This window comes from Vombatus ursinus, unplaced genomic scaffold (genome assembly GCF_900497805.2).
Source record: "Vombatus ursinus unplaced genomic scaffold, bare-nosed wombat genome assembly UNPS02010219.1, whole genome shotgun sequence".
NCBI classification, from domain to species: Eukaryota; Metazoa; Chordata; class Mammalia; order Diprotodontia; family Vombatidae; genus Vombatus; species Vombatus ursinus.
In genome coordinates, this window is record NW_020949997.1 from 45,752 (window position 1) to 71,170 (window position 25,419).

General features: G+C 42.9%; 1 protein-coding gene across 1 annotated transcript; it reads left to right on the forward strand.

The window, feature by feature from the left end:
• Positions 1 to 5,628: 5,628 nt before the first annotated feature.
• POLR3D (RNA polymerase III subunit D) lies at positions 5,629 to 18,920 on the forward strand. The gene is made up of 9 exons (XM_027853819.1): positions 5,629 to 5,894; positions 13,288 to 13,331; positions 13,810 to 13,961; positions 14,151 to 14,275; positions 14,514 to 14,682; positions 15,365 to 15,627; positions 15,901 to 16,053; positions 16,219 to 16,366; positions 16,643 to 18,920. Exons 1-8 carry the CDS (start codon positions 5,730 to 5,732, stop codon positions 16,339 to 16,341), a joined length of 1,194 nt encoding a protein of 397 aa, XP_027709620.1. The 5' UTR covers positions 5,629 to 5,729; the 3' UTR covers positions 16,342 to 16,366; positions 16,643 to 18,920.
• The last annotated feature ends 6,499 nt before the right edge of the window (positions 18,921 to 25,419 follow it).

Consider the following 25,419-nt stretch of genomic DNA (forward strand, 5'->3'; position numbering starts at 1 on the left):
AGACAGGTACTCTATGCCACCAAGATGCCCAAGATATTAACAAATACAGAAACAAAAAATAAGTCATAAAATATCCTTACTATCCCAAGAGGTAAAAAAACAATTTCATTGTACTCCTGAAAAAAGTCAGGACTATTTCACATTCACCTCACATCTGCATTATCCAAGGAAGTCACACGGTACAGATTCTCCTGGTCAGTAAGGCATAGTTCGTGAATCTCACAGGGTTTTTAGGGTGATCCCCTCTAGGGTCATTTCTTTCTTTGAGAAGAATGCCATTAAGGAACCACCTTCTACTGGGCAGTTAACATCCAACTCCAGCTGCCAAGGATGGAAATCTCCATTTCTCAAAATTGCTGTTCATTGACCTGTGGTCGAGGAGGGAAACAATTGCAGAAGAAGCAAATGGCCAAGGTCTCAGGCTTATCTGGGCAAGCACATGATCTCATTGCCCTGTGTTTGGGGTCACCACTGTTACTGGGAAGGAACAAAGAGAAATCTCCTCCTTCTTCCCTATGCTGGAATTCAAAGGGATAGAAAACACTGGGTGCATCCCAAATGGGGATACGTTTTTTTTTCTCCCCAGCTTTTTTTATAGTCCATGGAAGGGACAGCTCCTTTTAACTCATCTTTGGCACAATCCATCAGTTATAAGGACCAATAAGGTGTTACTACATCATTTTAACATGGTCCATGTTCTTCAGCAAGGGAACAAAGCACATACCCATCTTCCTGGCCCTAGACCAGGAAATCAGGTTCCACTGACCTCTTCCTGCTATAATCTAACAATCCTAAGCTTTTCACTGAAATAAAGGCTCATCTTTTTGTCACCAATATTCTTCTAGTGATGCCATATGGTTATGAGTCATGGAAAATTACAATCCTTTGTAGAATTGAAGTTGGGGGTCACCCAAAGGGCAATGGAAAAGCATATGGTGGGTGTGAGCAAACTGTAACATTACAAATAAGGAGTTGTGTAGAAATGGTGGCAAAAGAAATATCATCAGAGAAAGGTATGACCATAAAAAAAGATGGGTTAGTCATAGAGGCAGCTGGGTGGTACAATGGATAGAGTGCCAGACTTATAGTCAAGACAGACCTGAGTTCAGATTCAGCTTCAGACACTTTTTAGCTGTGTGACTTTGGGCAAGTGATATAACTTCTGTCTGCCTCAGTTTCCTCAGTATCTGTACAATAGGGATAATAATAGACCTTTCCTCTGAGGGTTGTTGTGAAAATCAAATAAGATAATATTTGCAAAGTGCTTTTGCAAATCTTAAAGCCCCATATAAAAGCTAGCTATTATTATTATGTAGCAAAGTAGAGGGATAACTGACGGCTACAAACTTCACTGGATCCAGAGCATATCAAAAGAGTTACAGAAAGGCCCTCAGCACATGGTGGATCTAGGAGAGGGTACAGATAAGAGTTTCCAGAATGACCAGGCATGGAGGCATTATAATCAAACTATCAAAGTAACAGTCCTTATTATACTGTGGTTTTGATCAAACTATCCAAGTTAACAGTCCTTATTATACTTTGGTTTCATCTATATGGGCATTCCCTCCACTTTGGAAGATTGTAATCCTTCCCCACTTTAATAGATGTTTTTCATGTTGGTGGCCTAACATTCAGGTGGTAAGAATCATTATATTATAAGACAAAGAAAATAAATAATCTTCAAAATGTTAATGGAAGAAAAAAAATTCTTACATTTATGTAAGGTGAATTTTAGTGTGTGTAAGGAGGATTTTGTTATTCTTTTTAGATAATTGTTCCAGGATCCTAGATAATATTTCCCACAAATTATGGTTGAAAACATCTCCACCACACTTGTGCAGTGAGATATAGGGATGACATAATGTACACCTGTGCTGTGCTAGGTCATGACAATATTGCTAAAGTTAACCTGTGAGCTTAATGTTTGCAAGATGCCTTCTTTGTCTGTTGCCCTATAAAGCAAGTGGACACTGGTCAGTAAGCGGGGAACCCATTTTGGGATTTGGGTAATGCATAGAGGAATGTATGTACCTGCCTTGAGTGGCTCCCATCAAGGTTTGAGGGAATTTAGGAGAGTGCACAAGCTGGAATGCTGTGCCTGTCTCAACTGACCCCATGGAGACAGGGGTACTTGCCCCCCCTTCTCCTTGGCTCCTTCCAGTAGGGTGATTAGGGAATGCTATAGGAGTTGGTGTCCCATTATCAGCAACCCTCTTTTGAGAAGACTAGACTAAAATAAAGTAAGCTTATTTAACTCCTCCAAAGCTGTCTTCCTGTATGACCAGATCAAAAGTAAACCTTGCTAGAGTGAACCTGTTACTCTTAGGAGCCCTCCTGTGTTCTCCTGCCCAACAAATGGTGTTACTTGTGTGTTCACCTGTGAAACAATTTATAAAGCACTTTAAGATTCACAAAACACTATAATACACACAGAGACACTGACACACACATGTATGATATGTACATATACATATCATATATACACATCTTCAATCAATCAATCAAAAAGCATTTATTAAGAGCTTACAATTTTATACGCTAGGCACTATGCAAGGCACTGGGGATTCAAATACAAAGAATGAAACAATCTCTATTCTTGAGGAACTTATGTCCTAATGGGGCAGACAAGTCATCGAAATGTAAGTTATGTGGGCTCTCATCTATTGATGTGGCTCATGTGGGGCATGGAGAAATATTATCTGAAGTCTAGCTTGCCTCTAAGGAGAGGAGAATTCTGGTAGTGGATATACTACTGTCAGCACACTAGTTCGGAGAGAGAAGCAGGAAGGTCCCAGGAGCACCACAAGGCTGGCTGTTCTTTTCTCCAGTCTCCAAGGGGATTAGAATTATGTTAGGGGATTGGAATTATATGTTTTTGCCTCCCTAAATATTGGTCTTCTAGGAGTATGATTTTTGAGGATTCAGAAGGAAAGCCACTTTCCTAGGTACTCTTTTTTTCCTTTTTTTTTGTTTTATTAATTTATTTTTAATTTTCAACAATCACTTTAATACATTTTTGAGTTTTAAATTTTTCTCCCTCTCCCTCCCTGTCCCCTTCCCCAAGATGGCATGCAATCTGATATAGGCTCTACGTATACATTCCTATTAAACATATTTTCACATTAGTCATGTTGTAAGGAAGAATTAGAACCAATAGGAGGAACCACAAGAAAGAAGAAACAAAACAAAACAGAAGAAAAAAAAAGAGCAAATAGTACGCTTCAGTCTGCATTCACACTCCATAGTTCTTTCTCTGGATGTGGATAGCATTTTCCATCATGAGACTTTTGGAGATCCTTGCATTGCTGAGAAGAGCTAAATGTATCAAAGTTAGTCATGGCACAATATGGTCGTTACTGTGCACATTCTCCTGGTTCTGCTCACTTCATTCAGCATCAGTCCATACAAGTCTTTCCAGATTTTTCTGAAGTCTGCCTACTCATCATTTCTTATAGCACAATAGTATTCCATTACAATCATATACCACAACTTGTTCTGCCTTTCCCCAACTGATGGGCAACCCCTCAATTTCCAATTCTTTGCCACCACAGAAAGAGTTCCCTAGGTACTCTTAAGGGAAGGGTAGCTCCAAGCTTACTACATGCTAGCTTGATTCCTTCCCACCAAATAGTAGTTATACATAAGACCATCAAAAATAGTGGATAGCTAGTAAATCCATTTATCCAGCAAAAGAGCAAACAGAAATCAGAGAAAACCATACATATTATAATTTACCAGAAAATATGCAAGAATGAACAAGCCCTTTAGATGGGTACATGATATGATCTAAGCTCAACCCAACTCATTCAAGACAGTGGGCTTGATCTCAGCCAAGGAGAAGCACCCTTTCCAAAATTTCTATGGAAGAAAACAGGGAATCTTTTTCCATGAACAAGACATTCCACTGCTGGCTCCAGACATTTTCTCTGGCTGTCTCCCACGCCTGAACACTCTCCCTCCTCATCTCTACTACTGGCTTCCTTGGTTTCTTTGAAGTCTCAACTGAAATCCCACCTTCTACAGGATGCCTCTTAATTTTGGTGTCTTCCTTCTCGTAACAATTTCCTATTTATCCTGTATACAGCTTGGGTTTTTATACATATTTGCTTCTTGTCTCCCCCATTAGATTATGAGGGCAGAGACTGTCTTTTGCCTCTTTTTGTATTACCAGAGCTTAGCACGGACATAGTACCCACCTAACAGATGTCTGTTGACTGACCAAGAATAGATGGAAAATAATCTGAGAAGAAAAAGCACTAGAAATGGGAGGTGGGGACGTGGTGGGGCAGAGGGAGAATCTGGAAAAGCCTTCTGTAGATGATAGGACTTGAACTGAATTCTGAAGAAAGCCAAGGAAACCAACCTCTTCCTATGAGGTGGTTCTTTCTCTACTGATTTAAAAAATGCTCATTCTTAAAAAACCTTCACTAGATTCTGCTATCCCCTCAAGTCATCATCCTATATCCCTTTGCCTACTCAGTAAACACCAATGGCTTCCTAATTACCTCCAGGATCAAATAAAATTCCTCTATGTGGTATTTAATGCTCTTCGCAACCTGGCCTTTGCCTCTTCTCACACTTTCTGTCTCTTCCTGGCCCCGTTTGGGGTTTTCTTGGCAAAGACACTGGAGTGGTTTGCCATTTCCTTCTCCGGCTCATTTTGCAGATGAGGAAACTGAGGCAAACAGGGTGAAGTGTTTGGCCCAGGGTCACCCAGCCAGAAAGTGACTGAGTTCACTTTTGAACTTATCAAGATGAGTCCTCCCGGCTCCGGGTCCAGCAGTCTATTCACTGTGCCACCCAGCTGCCCCTTCAGGTTTAGCTCAAGAGCTACCTCCTATTTAAGCCTGTCCTGATTTTGCTTAAGATCAGGACTACTCGGCTAGTACAACGACATTGACTTCATTCTGCACATACTTTATACATGCTTATAGTTCTAGGGCACTCCTTTCGTTGGTCATCTCCGGCTGATCCTGTCTACACCTCGTCTGTACGCACTTGTTCGCACGTTGTCTCCCACCTTTGAGCTCCTGGAGAGCACGGACCGTCTTTTGCCTTTGTCTCCCCAGCACTTGGTGTATGCAGTGCCTGCCATACAGCAGAGCAGGTGCTTAATAAATGCTTGTTGACTGATAGAGTAAGGTCTCTGGGGGAAGGAGTTGTTCCGCTCTGGTTTTCTTATCCCTGTTTATTGCCTGAAGGCGAGAAGAAGACCCAGGCAACAGCTTAAGACCGTCCTCTATCGAGTAAACGCTTACTTCCCTCAGCTCTAGAACACAGTTTGGCGCATGCGTGCGCGAGCGCAGACCTTCCACACCAGTGACCCTCCCCCTGCACAGCCGCACTTCCGCCCTTTAAGAAGATGGCCACACCCAAACTTCGTAATGAGAGAAGCCCCGGCGGCCGTGGAGAGAAAAAAAGCAAAGGATACTTGCAGTTTCACTTCTGCCCTTTACTAAAATGGCGACGCCCATTCGGGCTCACCAACTTCCGCCTCTCGCCGCCGCGCCTCAATGACCTGCAGGGGAACGGAAGCGGCGGGCCAGACTGGTTTCCGCCCTTCCTCAAGGTGGCGGCTCCCAGGAACCACACGCCGAGTTCCGCCCCGTACTCAGGCGCTGGTGCAGCAATGGCGGCGGAGGCGAGGCCGGCGTGAGTGGGGTGAGGTGCTGTGCCTTCCCGGCCGAAGTTTCTCAGCCACGTGGCTCTAGGTTGTGGGTGCTATCAGGATGTCGGAGGGCAGCTCGGCGGGGGAACCGGGCCCAGCCGGAGGGGGCCGTCCCTCGCTGCCCGGGGCCCGGGGGCTGATCGGGCGGCGGCCCGCGGCCCCTCTAACCCCGGGCCGCCTCCCCTCCATCCGTTCCAGAGACCTCACATTGGGGGGCGTCAAGAAGGTAAGAAGGGTGGTGACAGAAGGCTGCCCGCCCCGCTCGCTCCAGCCCTTCTTTCCAGGCTTATTGCACACTCTTCCATCCCCTCGCTCCGTAGTCCATTCCTACTGTTCTCGGTGCCTTAGCCTTCATCTCCCGCCTCCGAGCCTTTGTACATTCGGTTTCCCCTCCGTACTCCTCGTGCTTGTGTCGCTTTTCTAACTTAGATTGGCGTCCCTCGAGGCTGCACCCCGATGTTTGGTGCTGCTGGAAGCTTCCTCCAATCCTGCCAAAGTTGTTAGTGTTCTTTCCAGCTCAAATCATATTTATCTGTTTATATCGTTTATCTCAGCTCCTCCAGCCCCGAAATGGTCAGGGTTTTGGTTTGCACCCCCATAGCTTAACACTGTTCCTGCATGTAGGGAGTGCTTGCTACGTTAGCAAGCTACGTAGGGACGTAGCTTGCTACGGTCCCTTGCTGCAGGGACCCGGTGTGTGGGCTCTCTTTGCTGACGCTGAGCCCTGTGCGTAAAACTTGCAATGCTTTAGTGAAAAGAAAAGTTTTAAATAAGACAAAATAAACCCACTGTGTGCCAGGCACTGTGCTAACAGATATCTTAACCTTTACAAATATTTCACTCACGTGATCCTCATAGCTATACTGGGAGGAAGGTGCTGTTATGATATCCATTTTACAGATGAGGAAACTGAGGCAGACAGGTGAAATGATTTGCCCCAGGTCAGACAGCTAGTAAGCATCATCTGAGGTCAAATTTGGTCTTGGGTCTTCTGATCAGGCCGAGCATTCTGTTTCACCACCTAGCACGTGGAATTGGTGTGATTGAAAAATTCCATCTCCTTGCTGCCAGCCTGGTGATGAGGCTCTCTGTCCTTAGCCGGTACTGCTGGTCCTTGGACAGCAGTGGTCTGTACTGGACATTTTCCAGCATGGCAGGACCTGCAATAGCTTGGGTTCCTCTGGCATCACAGTTGCTTCCTCCCCAAGATAAAGCATCAGAAAAGGACTTGAGTGAAGAAAATTCATTCCACAAGCATTTATTAAGTTATATGTCAGATACAGAAAATGGTACTGAAGAGGTACTGAAAATGAGTACAGTTGTTTCCCTTTGGTGTTTACATTCTGTGTCAGAGGAAACCAGGTATACACAGACAAGTCAGTACCAAATATGAAATGGAAAGAGTGCTGGGCCAATCTCAGACACTTAATAGCTGTGTGACCCTGGGCAAATCACTTAACCCTATTTGCCTCAGTTTTCTCATCTGTAAAATGAACTGGCGAAGGACATCGCAAGCCACTCCCGTGTATTTGCCAAGAAAACCCCAGATGGGTTCATAGTCAGATCCGAGGACTGCACAACAAGGAGTTAGAGGAAAGAAGAGCCCAAGGAGAGGACGTAGTGGTTGGCCAGAAAGGTTGGCGCTTGAACTGAGTCTTGGGGTGCTAGGGATTCCAACAGGAGGTGAGCAAGGAGAGCTTTCCAGGCACTGGATGCAAGCCTGTACAAAGGCATGGGGGTCGAGTAAGTATTCTCCTGTAGTTGGAAGGTAAAGTATATGAGGGGAAGTAATATGAAATAAGTCTGAATAGATAAGTTGGAGTCAGATTGTGAAGGGCCTTAAGTGCCACGCAAGAATTTTTATTTAATTCAAGAGGCAATAGGGAGCCACTGACTTTTTTTTTTGGTGGGAGAGGCAGTTGGTGTTAAGTGACTTGCCCAGGGTCATACTGCTAGTAAGTGTCCCTGGCTGGATTTAAACTCAGAGCCCCCACACTCCGGGACTGTTGCTGTATTCACCGAGCCACCTAGCTGCCCCACCCCCAACTTATTTTTGAGTGGGAGAAGTGACATAGTCAGACCTCTGCTTTAGGAATACTGATTTGGCAGATGTGTGGATGTTAGGTTGGAGAGGGGAGAAACTCATTAGAAGGCTGTTGCTGTAGTCCAGGTGGGAAGTTATGAAGGTCTGGACTAGGGTGGTGGCTCATTGAGCAAAGGGGATATGTACAAGAGATGTTTAGTGGTAGAATTGCAAAGACTCAGCAACTGATTGACTGTAAAGGAGAGGGAAAAGTTGAGGACACATAGTAAGTAGTAATGATAATAGCAATTCTTTAATCCTTAAAGGACTTGAGATTTCACTGATTCATATCAGAGCTTTCTCTATCTAGTAAGCAGACCACCTTCATGTGTTGCTGTGGCTTAAAAAAAAAGTCATACAACTGTCAGCCTTTTGGTGATGAGAGTGATGACTGTGGCTCACTGGCATGCATGTGTGGTTTACAAAATGCTGTCCTCAGCATCATCCATGAGGTGGATAATGCAGGTATTACGCTCTCTATTTTTGAAGGGAGTTGGCCACAATTCACCAGACAAGATAACAGCCCAAGTCTTCTAACTTCTAACTCTTAGAGGCCAGTTCTTTCCCCCACCCCCAGCTTCTCTGCTTTAGAAACTCAGCACCATAGTTCTTGGGCTGTTTTCCATATCCACCAAGGGTTAGACCAGGGACCAAGAAGGCCCTGCCGGACTGGGAGAGCTTCCAGTATGGACTTGTGAAAGGCAGTCTCTTTTGTCCAGTGACCAACCTAAGTATTACTGTAAGAGAGAGCAACTCACATTTCTATAGCATTTTAAGGTTTACAAAGCACTTTCTTCTGAACAAACAGCCTTGTATAGTAGACAGTGCATAGTATTATTTTCTCCATTTTACAGTGACTTACTGGGGATCATGATTGCTGGGGATCACATGGCTACTAAATGTTGGAGCTGGGAGTTCTCTCCAGGTGCAGTGTCTTTGCCATTATGCCACCCAGCTTTGCCAGGAATTCATTTCACAAACATTAATTAAGCTTTGTGGGCTTGGCCTTTGCTAGGTGCTGCTAGGTACAGCCTGCATCTGGGGCAGGCTTCTCATAGATCAGGTGGCCCCTGACCTGAGCCTTGAAGAGCACGTAGAGATGTGGTGAGAGTTTGTCTCGTGTTTGGGAGTATGTGAAAAGGAGTGACGTGAAAAAGACGGCATCATAGAAGAGTTAGAGCTGGAAAAGACTTTAAGATCTTCCCATTTTATAGCCTGGAGCCCAAAATGGCTTGCCTGAGGTCACTCCGTTCCTAAGTAGTCCTTCATAAGAAGGACTTCACAGAATCAGAATTTTAGAGGTGAAAGACCCTTACTGGCCACTCAGTCCAACCCATCTCTGAAAAAGCATGCCCTACCTCTTCTGATCTTTTATTGTTAGAGGGAGTTTTTTGTCACCTTAGCATAAATTTGCATCTCTGCAGGCACTGATCTTGACGGGCAAAGCCAGTATCTTTTATACTACAATACATCATGTAGAGGTAAAAGCCAGATTCTGAAGGTCTTAAATGTCAAGCTAAGGAATGATATACTTTAAATGGGAATCACTGAAGGACCTTGAGCGATGTGGGTCATGCCTCTGCCGGGGGAAGATTATTTTGGCAGTTTTGTAAAAGGATTGATTAGAGGGAGGAGAAACTAGAAGTTTGGGAGACTAATCAAGAGACTAATTTACTGATGACCTTGGACAAATTATTCCACCTCTCTGGGCCCCAGTCTGCTCCTCTGTGTAATAAAGGGGATTAGGCATGTCTCTGAGGTCTCCTCCAGCTGTGACTTCTGTTTCTGTTACAGTAACCTAAGTTAGAGGTAATAATAACCTGAACTTTGATGGTGTCTTTGTGAATAGAGAAGAGGGGGTGGGTTTGAGAGAGATAATAGAGATAAAATTGATAGGACTTGGCTACTGATTAGATCCTGGGAAGAGAGAGAAAAGCAGGAAAGAGAACTCCCTACTTTTGAGTCTTGGTCACAGGGAGACTAGTGAGTGTACCATCTGCAGAAAAGAGGAAGGAATTAGGAAGGTCAGGTTTAAGGAGAAATGAGTTTAGTTCTGGATGTACTGAGATACAGGTTCCAGGGAGTCGTGTAGCTTACCATATAGACTGAAGCTCAAGGGATTTGGGCCTTCCCGTAGCCCAGGCTTTCTGGTCTTTGGCTACGTGGGTATAGTGGAAGGCCTGAAGTAACTGTCCTCTTCCTTCATTGCTGGCCATCACTTATCTCATGTGAGGCACAGCTGTTGGATGCAGAGCCATGTCAGGGGCTGCAGAGCATGGAACAAAACTCATAGGGTGTCCCTTCTGTTCCCCAAACTTACTGAACATTGAGGCAACTTTAAAAGGGAAAAGAAGTCATATAAATGAATAGTCTGAGGGAGTCATCTGGAAAACTGAGTTTTCCTTAGGTAATTATGGCGATAGAGGCTTGCAGGCTGATTGTGTGTTACAAGCAAGTGGTTTTGGTGTTTTAAATGGAAGTAGAATGACTTATAAAGCATTTATTAAGCACCTAACTATGTGTGAGACACTGTGCTAAGCATTGGGGATACAAATATGAAAAATAACAATCCCTGCCTTAAAGGAGCATACTGTCTAATAAGGGAAGGCAGCTCACGAAAGGAAGCTGAAATGCAGTGGGAGAGAGGTGAGTTGGGGTCATGGAGAAGAAGTCAGTGAAGTCTAAAATGAATGCAGCCAGGTGGGAAATGAGGCATCAGAGTGCTTTGCAAACCTTAAAGTGCTATATAAATGCTTATTATCATTATTATAAGATACAGACTCTGCCCTCAAGAATAAGGTTTGTACATAAATAGGCTAGAAGGGTATAATACAATAAAGGCAAAGGAAAGGACTAGACAAGGTATTTTAAGAAATTTGAGATTTCATGTGGGGGATTAGGGAGGGCTTCATGAAGGAATCTAAATTGGGTCTTCAAGGAGAAGCAGGGTTTTAACATGTGGAGATGATGAGAGGAGTTAAGAAGAAAGGAGAAGGTAGGACAACAAATAATAATTGGCATTTATTGGGACCACTAGGTGGTTCAGTGAATAGAGCACTAGCTCTGGTACTAGCTGTGTGACCCTGGGCAAGTCACTTAAACCCATTGCCTCCCAAAAGTCCCCCCACCCCCCAAAACAGACAAAAAAAAAAAAACCAAGACATTTATCTAGAGCTGTAAGGTTAGTAAGCTTAAGTCATTTTGTATACATTATCTCATTAAATCTTCATAACAACCATCTACAGATATTATTATCCTCATTTTGCCACTTTATAACTGAGGCTAGAAATGGTGACTTCCCCATAGTAACACAAGTAGTAAGTGTCAGAATTCTGTTCCAAACCCAGCTCTCTCCTCACATCAGGTCCAGTGTACTTTCCCTTATGCTATAAGATCAGTTCTATTTGTCTGGAGAGTAGAGTGCATGCAGGTAATATTTCAAGCTAAGTCTGGGAAGATAGGTTAGAACCAGACTGTAGAGAGCCACAAATACCAAGTAAATAAGATATTTAGATTGTATTTGTGAAGCAAAGGTTTTTAAAAGTAGAAGAGCGATGAGATCAGAACAGTTTATTAGGAAGATGACAGGCAACTTGTGAATGATGGGTTGGAGATGAGATAGGAGTAAAAATATCTAATTAGACTTCAGATTATTTTTAACAGCAGTGCTTCGGCTAGATCTGCCACCTCTCTCCCAGCCATTCTCTAAGTCACTAAAGATCCATTGAATAACCTCAATTTGATATACTGCTTTATGTGGATATCGTCAGTAGAATCTGCCGTTGTAGTGGAATCTTAATCAGCATAAGATATTGTGCCTTTCTTACAGGGACTTTTTTTTTTTAAACCATAAAGGGACATAAAAAGGATATTCATGTGAAAAAAGCAGCTTGAGACAGTTCTGAGAACCTGAGAGTAAACTGCCTCTTGAGTAAATATACTTAGAGGACTTTTTTGAAAGCTGCTCAAAATCACAAGTACTGACTAAAGGTGGAGATGGTTGTAAGGCATTGTTGTCCGTAAGCTCATTTATATTTGGTCCTTTTCAGAGTTTTAAAGGATATATCTGAAAAACTAAAAATTGAAGATCTGGTGGGGAACTATGGGAAAATTGTATATTTTTTGTTAGATACAGATATTGATAGAACTGGGGATTTTGCATTTGTGAGTTAGAAGTAGATTATTTTTTGTATAAGGTCCTGTTCTGAAGCCTTAGAAACCAGAAGTGACCAAGCAAAGACAGAAGGTGAAAAGGCAGGTGAAGAAACAGTAGCTACCTGCCTGTGCTATTCCTTGCTGTCCTCTGGGGCTTGAAAGAGAACCACCAAGGGGGAGAGAGGGGCATTCTATCTGTGTTGCTTTTAGCTGTGCTGCTTAGATATGTTGTTTTGCTGAGAGCTGATTGGAGAAAACAATTCTTAGCTGTTTGAAGAGCTGGCTGGGGAACATTGGCATTACCCTATTTGCTGTCTACTGCTTGGGAAGGAGAAGCCCTCTTGTAACCCATAGAGAACAGAGCACACCATTAGGTTGGCAGATTCCAGGCTTAAGGGAATTACTGCTTCATAGAGAGTGTAATGGCTACAACTTTTCTAAAAGACTATAACTTTGGTTCAGTAACCTGAAAGTAGAGAAGTAGTTTCCTGTATCAGGAGACTAGAGAGGCTCAGAAAGGAGCAGATGATGTGTGATGGAGACCCTTGCTTAAAAGAGACAGCTCACATTCAGGCTTGCAGTCCAGAATCATGAGTTGCTTTATGCATGAGTTTCCTTAATCATTTGCCTCATTGCTAAGTTTCTCTAAGTGTGTGTCTTTGCTCCCCCACAGACACTATATTGTGTGACTCAAGTTTAGTGGTAGATTGTTATATTTTTACTATTTCTGCTTTTGACTAATATTGAGTAAATGTTATATTATGATTATTATTGCTTTGCCTCCTGTTTCAAGATTAAGAGTTGATAGCATCATTAGAGACTAACTTATTTAAATGGTACGTACATCATTAGGGGCCCAGAAGATGCAGTGATGAGCAGGAGAGTATACCTCCCACACACCAGGTTACCCTTAGTACCCTTAGAACATGAATAGTAGCAGTGTGGTCACATCCTTGGCCCACCCCCCTCTCTGAGAAAGCACACACTGCCCCCAGACCTACCAGCATGTATCCAAGTTGAGGTGAGTAAACTAGCCCAGCAAGAGGGGAGGGATTACTGGACCCCATACCAGTGAGGAACACTGCCAGGATGAATCTGTTAGTGTCACATTGTCAAGAATAAACTTTTTTCCCATCTGTGTAAAGGTGCAGATTTGGAAGGAGCAGAGAGAGTGAGGGGGCAAAATGAGGCTGAGAGTCTGGAGTTCCATTCATAGTTCTGCCTCACTGCATGACATGGATGGGGCATTAAATACTTTCTCTTCCTAGGCCAGTTACCAGTTCTGTAAAACTTGAATCTCTCTTTAGTTCATAATATTGTATATTGATGAATGGTTGGTGTGGTGTTCTATACTTTATGACTTGTATTATTTTACTTCCAGAAAACCTTCACTCCTAACATCATTAGCCGGAAGATCAAGGAAGAGTAAGTGGTTAGGCCTCTTGTGAGGCTTCCCCTCATTTAACTGTTTTAGGATCTTGGGGCTCTGTGAAGCTGTTAAGGTGGTCTGAAGCTCAGGCTCTGGTCTATTTAGGCAAAGAAAAACCAAAGACTTTATTCTGGAATACTTTTCATTCTAGCATCCCTGTAGTCACAGAAGTTCATTCCTGAAACACCTTGTGTTAGGTAACCATCTTAAATTCTGTATTTTAATTGTTACTAGTTAGTAAAGTTAAAAGTGATGGGAATCATATTATAAGGGATTGTGCAGAGGAAGAACAGAAGGAAATGGACTCCAGTTTGAGTTCTGACTTGCTTTACCTTAGAATTGAAATATAAGGCCCCATGATTACTGAACCACAAAACTAAGGAAATGTTCCCCAGATTAGAAAAGGTCCATATCGTTAAGGTGGGGAGAATAAGGTACAGCTGCTCTCAGGCAAAGTGACTTTCTTTTCCCCAGGCCAAAGGAAGAAATATCAGTCAAAAAAGAGAAACGAGAGAGGGATCGAGATCGACAGCGAGATGGGCATGGTCGAGGAAGGGGTCGTCCAGAAGTGATCCAGTCCCACTCCATCTTTGAGCAGGGTCCTGCAGAAATGATGAAGAAGAAAGGTATCAGAATGTCGGGGGTCAGAGTGGAAGAAATAGGTGGGGGATTTGAATTAAATCTTTGGGTTGAGACTAGGGATGCTAGAAGTGGCCAGCCTGTCATGAGGAAGAATAAGGGGTGATGTTAATGTTCCCTTGTGTTCTCTTCTTGGACTCTTCTTTATCCCAAACGAGCTGCATGATTTCCTACAGGCAACTGGGATAAGACAGTGGATGTGTCAGACTTTGGCCCATCTCATATTATCAACATTAAAAAGGAGAAGAGGGAAACAGATGAGGAAACTAAACAAATTCTACGCATGCTGGAGAAGGATGATGTATGTACCAGGGATCCCAGGGAGAAGAGGGTATCTGTGTGGTGCTGGGGGAGGGCCTCTGGGAAGGCGTGACTGAAGGAGAGTTCTGAGGTCTTCCAAAGGACTGGACAGCAGCTGGTCTTGGGAATTTTTGCCATCTGCTCCCTTGGTTGGTAAAGGACAAGGTTGGGCACCATTGAATGTTGTGCATTTCCTTCTTGCCAAATTACAAGAGTCCTCTGATTCTTCCTTCTGACAGTTCATAGATGACCCAGGGCTCAAGAATGATACACGAAACAAACCTGTGCAGCTTCCTCTGGCGCACTCAGGGTGGCTCTTCAAAGAAGAAAGTGAAGAACCTGATGTTAAGCCCTGGCTAGGGAGAACCAAGGAAGAGAGTATGGAGGTGGATGTGCCAGCACTGAAAGGTAGCCTCTTTCCCTTCCAGCTTGTCTCACTTTCTCCAGGGCTATTCATTGACAAGTGTTTGCCCAAGCTGGGTATGGAGAAGTAGGACCCTCTACTCCAGGAGGTTGCTCAGCTGCCGCCCTGTGCTAGACTGGGTCCAGCACCAGTAGTTCGGCTGTCCGTAGCCATCTGGCTCCTGGCCCACCAACATGCCTACCTGCAGAATGGGAGCATGCCCAGGAATGAAATGCATCCTCTGAATTCTGACCTCAGTTCAAGGGGCACTTTTCATTGGAAGCCCATGAAGGATGAATGCACACATACTCCCGTTTCTCAAGGCTGGTGAAACATATGTTACAATATATGGTGTGATACATTCTTTTTATGACCTTACCCTGGAATTAGGGAATGCTTCCTGGCTCTAAAAATTGTGTCAGAGAGGCTTCTTGAGACTGTTTGCAGTTTCTTTTCTACATGTTCATTTGGTCAGATCCATTTATGGATCTCCCAGTTAGCACATTTCAGGGTCACTTGCTATAAGATCTTTAAAACATTGAAATTTCATGAATACATAAGTGTGGTAGTTTTTTTTGTAAGTGCAAAGATTTCCACACTTCTACACACACACACACACGCACACACGTGCGCGCGTGTGCGCAAGCTTCCCAGTAGAAATCCCTTCATTTGTTTTCCCTGGTGCAGTGAAAGAGGAACCACAAGATGAGGATGAGGCCAAGGCAGCGGCCCCCTCCCGGCCCAGCCGAACAGCACCTGGACTTCCTCAAGATGTGTCCGTGGCGGACTTACTCAGGGAACTGAACTTTGCCAAGGAGGAAGAACTTTTGTTCCTACAGCTGCCTGACACGCTTCCTGGCCAGCCTCCTACCCAGGACATCAAGCCCATCAAGACGGAGGTTCAAGGAGAAGATGGGCAGATGGTGCTCATGAAGCCAGAGAAAGACCGGGTATGATCGTGAAGAGTGTAAGTGGGGGAGATAGGTCCGAGGGTCCCAGGCGGGGGGAGCCCCAAGTGTGTATCATTCTCATTCTAGCCTGACTCATTATTTTCTACTCCCTGACTCATTTGGGGGATTTTGGTGCAGGAGGGCTCTTTGACAAGCCAAGAGTTCATTCCCTTTGATTCCTTGCCGGGGTAGTTCGAGGTCTTAGGGACGGGGGTAGCTCACTTCCTTGTCACAATTGAGAATGACTCCTCTTCTTTCTTGTCTAATCTATAGGAAGCTAAACTGGCAGAGAACCTTTGTACGCTGAGTGACCTGACAGAGGGTCAGGTGGGAAAACTGCTTATCCGAAAATCAGGAAAGGTGCAGCTGCTTCTGGGCAAAGTGACTCTGGATGTAACAGTGGGTACTTCCTGCTCCTTTTTGCAGGTAATATTTGAAAGGAGTAACCAGTACATTTCTAAAGGGCCTCTGGGGTGAAGTTCTTTGGGAAGGATATTGGAGCCAGGTGCTGAGTCAGAGAACCAGAGGTGGTGGGGGTTCAGGAAAAGTCGAGACTGAGCGGCAATGAGATTATTCTTCCTTCACTTGTAGGAGCTGGTGTCTGTGGGTATTGGAGACAGCAGGACAGGTGATCTGACAGTGCTGGGCCATGTGAAGCACAAGCTCGTGTGTTCCCCTGATTTCGAATCCCTGTTGGATCACAAACAGCGGTAGAACCAGCCGACTCAGGGTGAAAGAGGTGCCATTTGCTCTTTGCCCTAAAATTTTCATTCCTGAACTCCTTTGGGATCCAGAAGACCATTCCAACCTGCAACTCCTGCCTCTGATAAATATCATGGCTGACTGTCCAGAGATTATAAGGGTTCAATGACTTTCTTCCCAAGTGGTGATGAGTGGCTTGATAGCCTTTGGAGAGAGTGGAAATAATATACAAATGCCTACTGCTGTATTTATGGGCTTGTGCCCACTCTATTTATACTGTATATTTATGTCTCCCCCTTTTTTGTACTGACAGTATCCATATGTGCTGAAGGGCAGTGGAGACCCAAATGGAGCCGTGGAAAGTAAGACTATTTCTTTTGGTTTTCCTCTTACTTGAATCTACTGGACGGAAGTAGAGGTGTTTCCTGTGCCTCGACCTCCAACTCCTTCCCCTAGTCCTTCTTTGTCAGCTGTATCTCAAAGGAAAAGGCTCCAACTTTACTCCTCTCAAGCAGGAAACAGGAAAATCTACTACTTTTAAAGGTCCTGAATCACAGAATTGTGCAGGATACCCTTTTTGCCATGGACTCTGAAGCCAACATTTTGCTAGAGTGTAGGCTCTGTTGGAAGGCATGAATAGAGAAGCTTGTGTCAACACACTGTTTGTTCATCTCCATGTGCTCTTGACTGATTTGGGGGGCCCATCCCAAGCCTAACCACTGTAGTACTTTTTCTCTGCTAAAGTAGCTAGGTTCACCTCAGAGAGGGATAATTGTGGTGACCCTGAGGTATTAAAAAGAGGAAAAAGGCAATGGGCTTTATGGAGGGAGGCCCGCTCAAAAACCTTGAGCTAAGAGACTCTCTTTCTATTCCCCACTCTCCCACCACCATAGAACATGCCTACCCTTCTTGGACCACAGTCACAGCCTGGCTTTCCTTGTTTGGCCTATGGTATTATTACCTTCAGTGTACAGGTTGTCCTGGATCACCAGGCATTTCGTCCCTCCAAGGGATAGCCCCTTGAAGAAAAACTCCCCTCTCCTTTCCCTTCCTAGTAGAATCTGTATACCTCCTGGTTCAGCTGTATTGAGTTTCCTCCAGCATTAGCGCCAAGCTGTGATGATACAATGTCATCATACATGCTACATGCCTCAGTTTGCAGGAAGTAGGAGATGCAAGACTTCCAGATATCCTCCCAAAGCATTGCGTTGTTCAAGGACGGTGTAGTGTTACAGTTCTGCATGGATAAAGGGAAAAATCTGTTCTCTGTGGTCTCCAAAGACACAATTGCAGCTGGCCCAAATATATCCAAGGCGCAGAGCGGGGTCTGGCATTGCCTCTGTAGGCTGTTACTAATGGTCCTCTCCCCAGAAATGAGGGTAGTGCTTAGTGCATAATTTCTTAGGAGAAGAGAGTTCCATGGGTACTGAGAAACTTGTGCCCAAAAAGCCCTGTGCTGTGGAAGTGAGGTCACAGTAGGCTGTGATTTTATAAAGATGACCCTCTCCCTGCTTCTAAGTGGCCCTGGTGAGGAAATTCATTTCCTGTAGCAAACTCTTTTCCTTTGTCCTGTTCCACCACTCTGTCAGTCATGGGGGAGGTTTTCCTTGGTCCCATTATCCACAAACCTTCTGGTCAGTAAGTCCGATTGGCTATTGCTCCATTTGCTCACGTCCTTAGTAAGTTAATGCAGCTCTGCTTTGTCCTGAAAAAGCTCCTGCTCTTATCCTAGGAAAGAATTTGGGATAATGACTAGAGAGCTAGCCTTGGAGGCAGGAGGTCCTGGGTTCAGGTCCTGCTTCTCACACTTAAAGGCTGTATGACCTTAGCTAAGTCACAACTTCTCAGGGCCTCAGAATTAAGTTGCAGAACACTTGCTGATCTGTGTTGACAGGGGAAGATTCATCCCTAGGTATTCTCTATACCCTGAAATCAAAGATCTAGACAAATTGGATGACTGGAGAGGACAGGCTTCCTTGGAAGTTCGTTGTCGGTTTAGGCAGGATTTCCACAGGTTGAGTGGGAAGCTGAGCAGACAGGAATTGCTGATGAGCCTGGCTTCCCCTTGACTCTCTGGGTCACAATTATTGCTCCTCTTCTTTTGAAGTAACTGGTGGCACAGTGGATGGGGCACTGAGTCTGGAATCAGGAAGACCTGAGTTCAGATCCAGCTTTAGACCCTTACTGTCCAGGTGACCGTGGGCACGTTACTAAACCTCTTTCAACCTCATTCTCCTGTGTAAAATGGGAACAATAACAGCACCTACCTCCCAGGGTTGTTATGAGGATAAAATGATTAATATTGTATGTGCTACATAAATGTTAGCTGTTATTAGCTACTCTTTGAGAATTGCTAATGACTTTTGTGCCAGTGGATTTCTATGATAAACTCAGTGGTTTCTTTTTGATGAAGAATAAGGACACTTCAGACTCTGAAACTAAATTCAAAGGTGTTAGGTACCCTCCAGGATTTGCCGTCTCTGGCCCTGACCCCTTGGAACTCCTGGGTGGCAATATGGGGTGCCCTTGTGTCAAATGGCTCAGCATATATTTTAGGTTTTAAGTCACAATAAATCAATCATCCTGCATCAGTGTCCTTTTCACTTCTCTCCATCCTCCTGATCCACAGATTAGATGTCATCAAGGGTAAAGAGGAGGGAAAGCAACAATGTCTTCCAGTCTGAGCCTCTGGATCACATATCTTAACTCACTCCTTTCCATGCAATTAATAGAACAAAAGACTGCATAGACTTAACTGCAGTTGTGTATTTATAGTTTATGAAAACATAAATACAAAGAGAAGGGCATTTGTAAAATGAAATGGACTCAGCCAAGATTTCTATTTGAAAACTAGACAAAAACAAAAAGATTGCCACATCGTCTCTATAACCAGGTCCTTGCCTACAAAGCTATGAGGAGCTACAGTGTGTACTAGATGAATAACATGGTGGGGGGGGTGGGGGGGGTTTAAGCAAGTACAGATAGAAAACTAGAGATCCTAAAGAAAGAAGTCATTTAACTCTTCTATGAGGAGCATCTCCAGGAAGGGATCTCTGTGGGGCAAGGCATTTTGTAAATGTTACTCATTTAGCATCTATCAAAGCACCTTTCTGCACACAGTAAGTACATAGCAAATGGTCATATAAAACAAATGGGGAAAGATACCAAAGGCAAAGGCCGGGCCCTGTGCTGTAGGCCAAAGGTGGTGTGCCAGAAGCAAATTAAAATGTAATTGAGAAATTGTTAACAAAATAAAGGTATAATAAAACATGGATAACGTTACCTTTTAAAACCAAGTTAATGTGGCCCATAGGGATCCTTCTGTAGGGATTAGTACCCTTTGTACTTGAGTTTGACACCATTGCTGTAGGTGACAGCTTGGTGTAATGGAGAGAACATTCATTGTTCTCGGCATCCAGAGTGTGGAATTTGAGTCACAGTTCTGCCACTTTATAGAATGAGCAAGTCGAAACCTGAGTCTTGGTTTCCTCATTCATAAAATTGGAATAATAATCACAGATCTTGACCTACTCTCAGAATTGAAAGGGCCCTCAGGCTGTTGAGTCCAGACCATGTATGAGCAATAATCTGACAGCTGAGCGTACAGCTTTCCATAGAACTTCAGTGAGAGCATCCTCGGACAGCCCACTGGATAGCATTCAGTAAGTTTTCCGCTATATCAAGCCTACATTGGCCTATTTACAACTTCTACCCATTGGCCCTAGTTCGTTCTTGGGGCCAGTTAAATCCTTGTAGGTTCCAGCTCTTAAAATCTTTAAACAAAGATCATATCTTCCCTAAGAATGAGCACTGCAGTTTTGCGTAGTGGCTTAAAACTTAAAAATTTAGTAGACATGCACTTATTAGGCATTTACTATGTGCCAGGTACTGTGTTAAGCTCTGTCCCCTCAGGGATCACCTGTTCTAAGCAGGTTCCCCACCCCTGAACTAGGAACACCCAGAATGTATAAAAGTAGATGGAAGGCAATCTGAAAGGGGAAGATGTTTGGCAGGTAGGGGAGCTAGGGAAAGCCTCTTGCAGAAAGTGGGCTTTGACCTGAGTTTTGAAGAAACCCGAAAGTCACAGAAGAGGGGGTGGAGTGTTCTAGGCAGGGTAGACAGGCTGTGCAAAGACATCAAAATGGGAGACGTTTGAGGAATTGCAAATAGGTCAGTGTAGCTGGATTCTAGAATGCCTCGAGGTGAGTAAGGTGGGAAAAAAAATGAAAACAGAAAAGGGTCATTATATAAGGAACTTTAAGTGCCAAATGGTGCTTTTTTGTTTTGTCCTGGAAGTAATAGGAAGCCATTAGAGCTCATTGAGCAGACAAGGGACAACATGATTAGTTGAATATAAGATAGATTGGAGTGGGAAGAGACAGGTTGGCCAGTTAGAAGGCTCTTGAAATACAGGATGTGACTGGAGAGAAAGGGGATGAGATATTGTGAAGGTAGAAATGACAAGATTTGGCAATAGATTGGATCTGTCGGTAAGAGAGAGCGAGGATCCAAGGTTGTAAAGTGGGTGAACGAGAAGAGGGTGGTACTCTCAACTGTAATTTGGAAGTTTGGAAAGGGGGAGGGATGGTAAGAGTTTTGTTTTAGATGTGTTAAGTTTGAGATCCCTAGAGGATGTTCATTTCAAGGTGTCAGCTGGAGGTGGGATGAGTAACACAGCAGAGAGATGAAGGCTGGATATATAGATTTGGGAATCATCTACATAGAGATCATAATTGAACCCATTGGAATTTGATGAGATCACCAAGTGAAGTAATATAACTTTCAGGAGTTTGTAACTAGGGACCTAACTTGGATGGGGAAAAATACATCTTTAGTTTCACCTCAATAAAATTTAATATTTCCTTCAATTTCTTAAAGCCACCAGACGCTTAACCTTCTGTACTTAGTTCCAAATTCTCTCTCTTATACACCACCCTCACCCACTGAAAAGGCAAGCAATATGATGTCAATTATACATGTGAAATCTTACAAATTTCCATATTAGCCATATCACAAAAAAAAAAAGTGAGAGAATTATACTTTAATTTGAACTCCATTCATCAGTTCTCTCTCTGGAGATGGATAGCATTTTTGCATCATAAATCCTTTGGAGTTGTCATGGGTTATTGTATTGATCAGAGCATCCAAGGCTTTCACAGTTACAACATTGCTGTTACTGTGCACAATGATGTCCTACTTCTTGCTTCAGGTTATATGGGTCTTACCGTGTTTTTTCTGAATAGTTTCTTGTAGCACAACAGTACTTCATCATAACCATATGCCACATCTTGTTCAGACATTCTCCAACTGAAGAGCATCCCCTTGATTTTCAATCCTTTGCCACCACAAAAAGCAGATAAAAATATGTTTGTACATATATGTGTTTTTCCTTTTTCTTTGATCTTTTTGGGATACAGATCTAGCAGTGATATTACTGGGTCAAAGGGTATGCACGATAGCCCTTCGGGCATAATTCCAAATTGTTCTGCAGAATGGTTGGACCAGTTCACTATTCAACAATTCATTTTTCCCCATCGCTGCCAGCATTTTTCATTTCTGATAGATGTGAGGTGGTACTTCAGAGTTGTTTTAGTGTGTATTTCTCTAACCAATAGTGATTTAGAGCATTTTTATATGACTATAAATATATGACTTTAATTTTTTCTTCTGAGAACTGCCTATTCCTATCTTTAGACCATTTATTAGTTGGGAAATGGCTTTTATTTTTATAGATTTGACTCAGTTCTCTATGAATTTGAGAAATGAGGCCTTTACCAGAGAAACTTGCTGTAAATTTTTTTGATATTACTTCTCTATGGTAGCTTTTAGCAAAATGTAGTTTTCCTAATTATCTCTTTTGATTGGTCCTATTTTTGCTTTCGTTTTGTTTGAGATCATGATTGTTATCCCTGCCTTTTTTACTTCAGCTGAAGCATATTAGATTCTACTACAGCCGTTTATCTTAACTCTGTGTGTCTTTGTTTCAAGTGTGTCTTTTATAAATAACATATTGTTGGATTCTTGTTTCTAATCCATTCTGCTATCTTCTTTGGTTTTACAGATGAGCTCATCCCATTCACATTCACAGTTATGATTACCGTGTATTTCCCTCCCTCCCATTTTCTTCTCTTTATTCCTCTGTTTTTCTTTTTATCCTGTCCCTCCTCAAAAGGTTTTTTGCTTCTAACCACTGCCTCCCTTAATCGGCCCTTCCTTTTATTATTCCCCACACACACACTTTCTCTTCTCCCCTTCCCCTCCTGTCACCCTATTGGGGAAGATAGATTTCCACATACAACTGAATCGACTCACATCCATGCCCTCTGTCTACGTAAACTCCTTTTAACTACCCTAATAATAACATTCTTAGTAGTTACATAAATCATCTTCTTCTACAGGAATGTAAACAATTTAACCTTATTGAGTACCTTATGATTTTTCCTTGTTTACCTTTTTATGCTTCTCTTGAGTGTTATGTTTGAATGTCAAATTTTATGTTCAGTTCTGGTTGTTTTTTTTTTCAATCATGAATGCTAGAAAGTGCTCTATTTCATTAAATATCCATTTTTTTCCCATAAAGGATTATATTTTGTTTTTCTGGGTAGATTATTCTTGGTTTTAATCTTAGCTTCTTTGCCTTCTGGAATATCATATTCCAAGCCCTCTGCTCCTTTAACCTGGAAGCCACTAAATCTTTGATCCTGGCTGTGGGTTTCATAATATTTGAATTGTTTCTTTCTAGCTGCTTGCAATATTTTTTCCTTGTCCTGGGAGCTCTGGAATTTGGCTATAATATCCCTGGGACTTTTCATTTTGGGATCTCATTCAGGATGGATTCTTTCAATTTCTATTTTACCCTCTGGTTCTAGGATATTAGGCAGTTTTCCTTGATAATTTCTTGACATATGATGTCTAGGCTTTTTTTTTTTTTTATCATGGCTTTCTGGTAGTCCAATTATTTTATTATTTTAAATTATTAAATTGTTTCTCCTCAATCTATTTTCCAGGTCAGTTGTTTTTTTGGCGAGGTATTTCAAATTTTCTTCTATTTTTTCTTTTATTGTTTCTTGATGTCTTATGGAGTCATTAGCTTCTACTTGCCCAGTTCTAATTTTTAATGAATTATTTTCTTCAGCACGATTTTGTACCTCTTTTTCCACTTGGCCTATGCTTTTTAAGGAGCTATTTTCTTCAATGAATTTTTGTGCCTCTTTTACCATTTGGCCAATTCTGTTTTTTTAAGGTGTTATTTTCTTCAATATTTTTTTGTGCCTCTTTTACCAAGCTATTAATTTTTTCTCATAATTTTCTTGTCTCACCCTCATTTCATTTCCCAATTTTTCCTCTACCACTTTTATATCTTTTTTTAACTTTTCTAAGAATTCTCATTGAGCTTGAGTCCAAGTAGCATTTTTCTTTGAGGCTTTGGTTGTAGATGTTTTCATGTTTGCTTCTAACTCTTCTTTGCCACCATAGTAGCTTTTTATGGTCAAGTTCTTTTTACCTTTTGCTCATTTTCCAGCCTATTTCTTGACTTTGAACTTTTTGTTAAAGTTGGGCTCTACTCGCCTAGAGATGGGGAGACATTGTCCCAAGCTTCAGGATTTTTCTGCACTGCTGTTTTCAAAGCTAGTTCTAAGTGAGTTTTTGGTGCTCCCAAGGTGGTATAATCCAGACAGAGGTGTGGTTGTTGCTCTCCTGGGTCCCTGCTCCCCAGTAACCACAAGTACTAATGCTCCTTTTGGCCCTGGAACTGTGCCCAGGTTCCCTGCTCTTCTGAAGCCACAAGTCTAGTGCTCCTTTCTGCCTTGGAACTGAGACCAGGTTCCCTGCTCCCTTGTGACCAACCACAAATGCTCCTCTCCACCCTAGAACTGCAACCCAGAACTGCTGTGTTGCCAATCAGTACCAGCTACAACTAATACCTGCAAAGTTTCACCTGCAATCTCTTTCTAACTAGTTGTCTGACCCCACCTTATGGTCTCTGGACTGAGAGCTCCTGAAGCTGTTGCTCTGGCAGCAGCCTCTGAGGCCCTGCACTGGTGCTGCTGCCTGGCTCTGGCTGACATCCATCTGTTTAACACACACCTCTCCTCCAGACCTGTTTTGGGCCAGAAAAATGTGTCACCCTGACCTTTTGTTAACTCTGCCACTCCAAAATTTTACTTGAAGGGTTATTGAAGTTGCTTAGAGGGGAATGTTGGGAGGGTTCAACTGTTGCTGGCTCTAATCTGCCACCTTGATAGTTATTATTCTCCTAAGCACTTTATAGTTATTATTTCATTTGATCCTCACAATAACCTGGGAGGTAGGTGCTATTATCCCTATTTTACAACTGAGTAAACTGAGGCAGGCAGCAGTTAAGTGACTTGACCATGGTCACAGAGCTAGTAATTGTCAGATTAAGACTCAGGTCTTCCTACCTTTAGGACCTTTTCTCTAGCCACTGCAGCACCTAGCTGCCTTCTCTAAAATGAAATGGGGTTGGACTAGATAGCGTCTGAGGTCTCCCAAGATATTCCTTCTTAATGGTTTGCAGGGCCAAGGGTCAGAAATACTCAGCTAAGATTTAGTGGTTTTTGGATCTGTTTTCTAGTTTTAACCCTGATTTGCCCTATGATTTTGGGCAGTCACTTATTGTATACCTCAATTTTCCTATTTTATCAATGAGGAAAATAAACCTGTCCTATATCCAACTATGATGATGATAATAGCTAACATATTTTAGTGTTTACTATGTCCCAGGCATTGTGCTGAGTGTTTTGCAATTATTTGATCCTTACAACAACCCTGAGAGGTCAGTGCTATTATAATCCTCATTTGCCAGATAAGGAAATTGGGGGAAACAGGTTAAGGGAAGGGTCACACAGTTAGTAATTGCCAGAGACCAACTTTGAACTCAGGTCTTCTTGACAACAAGCCTGGCATTCTATCTACTGTGCCACTTAGCTTCCTGTATGAAATGCAAGGGGTAAAAATAGATAGATACTGAGCACCTACTATTTGCAAACTCTATTACATGGGTTAACCTGGGGTCTGTGAACTTTTTTTTTTAAATATTTTGAAAACTAGTTTGATATAATTGGTTTA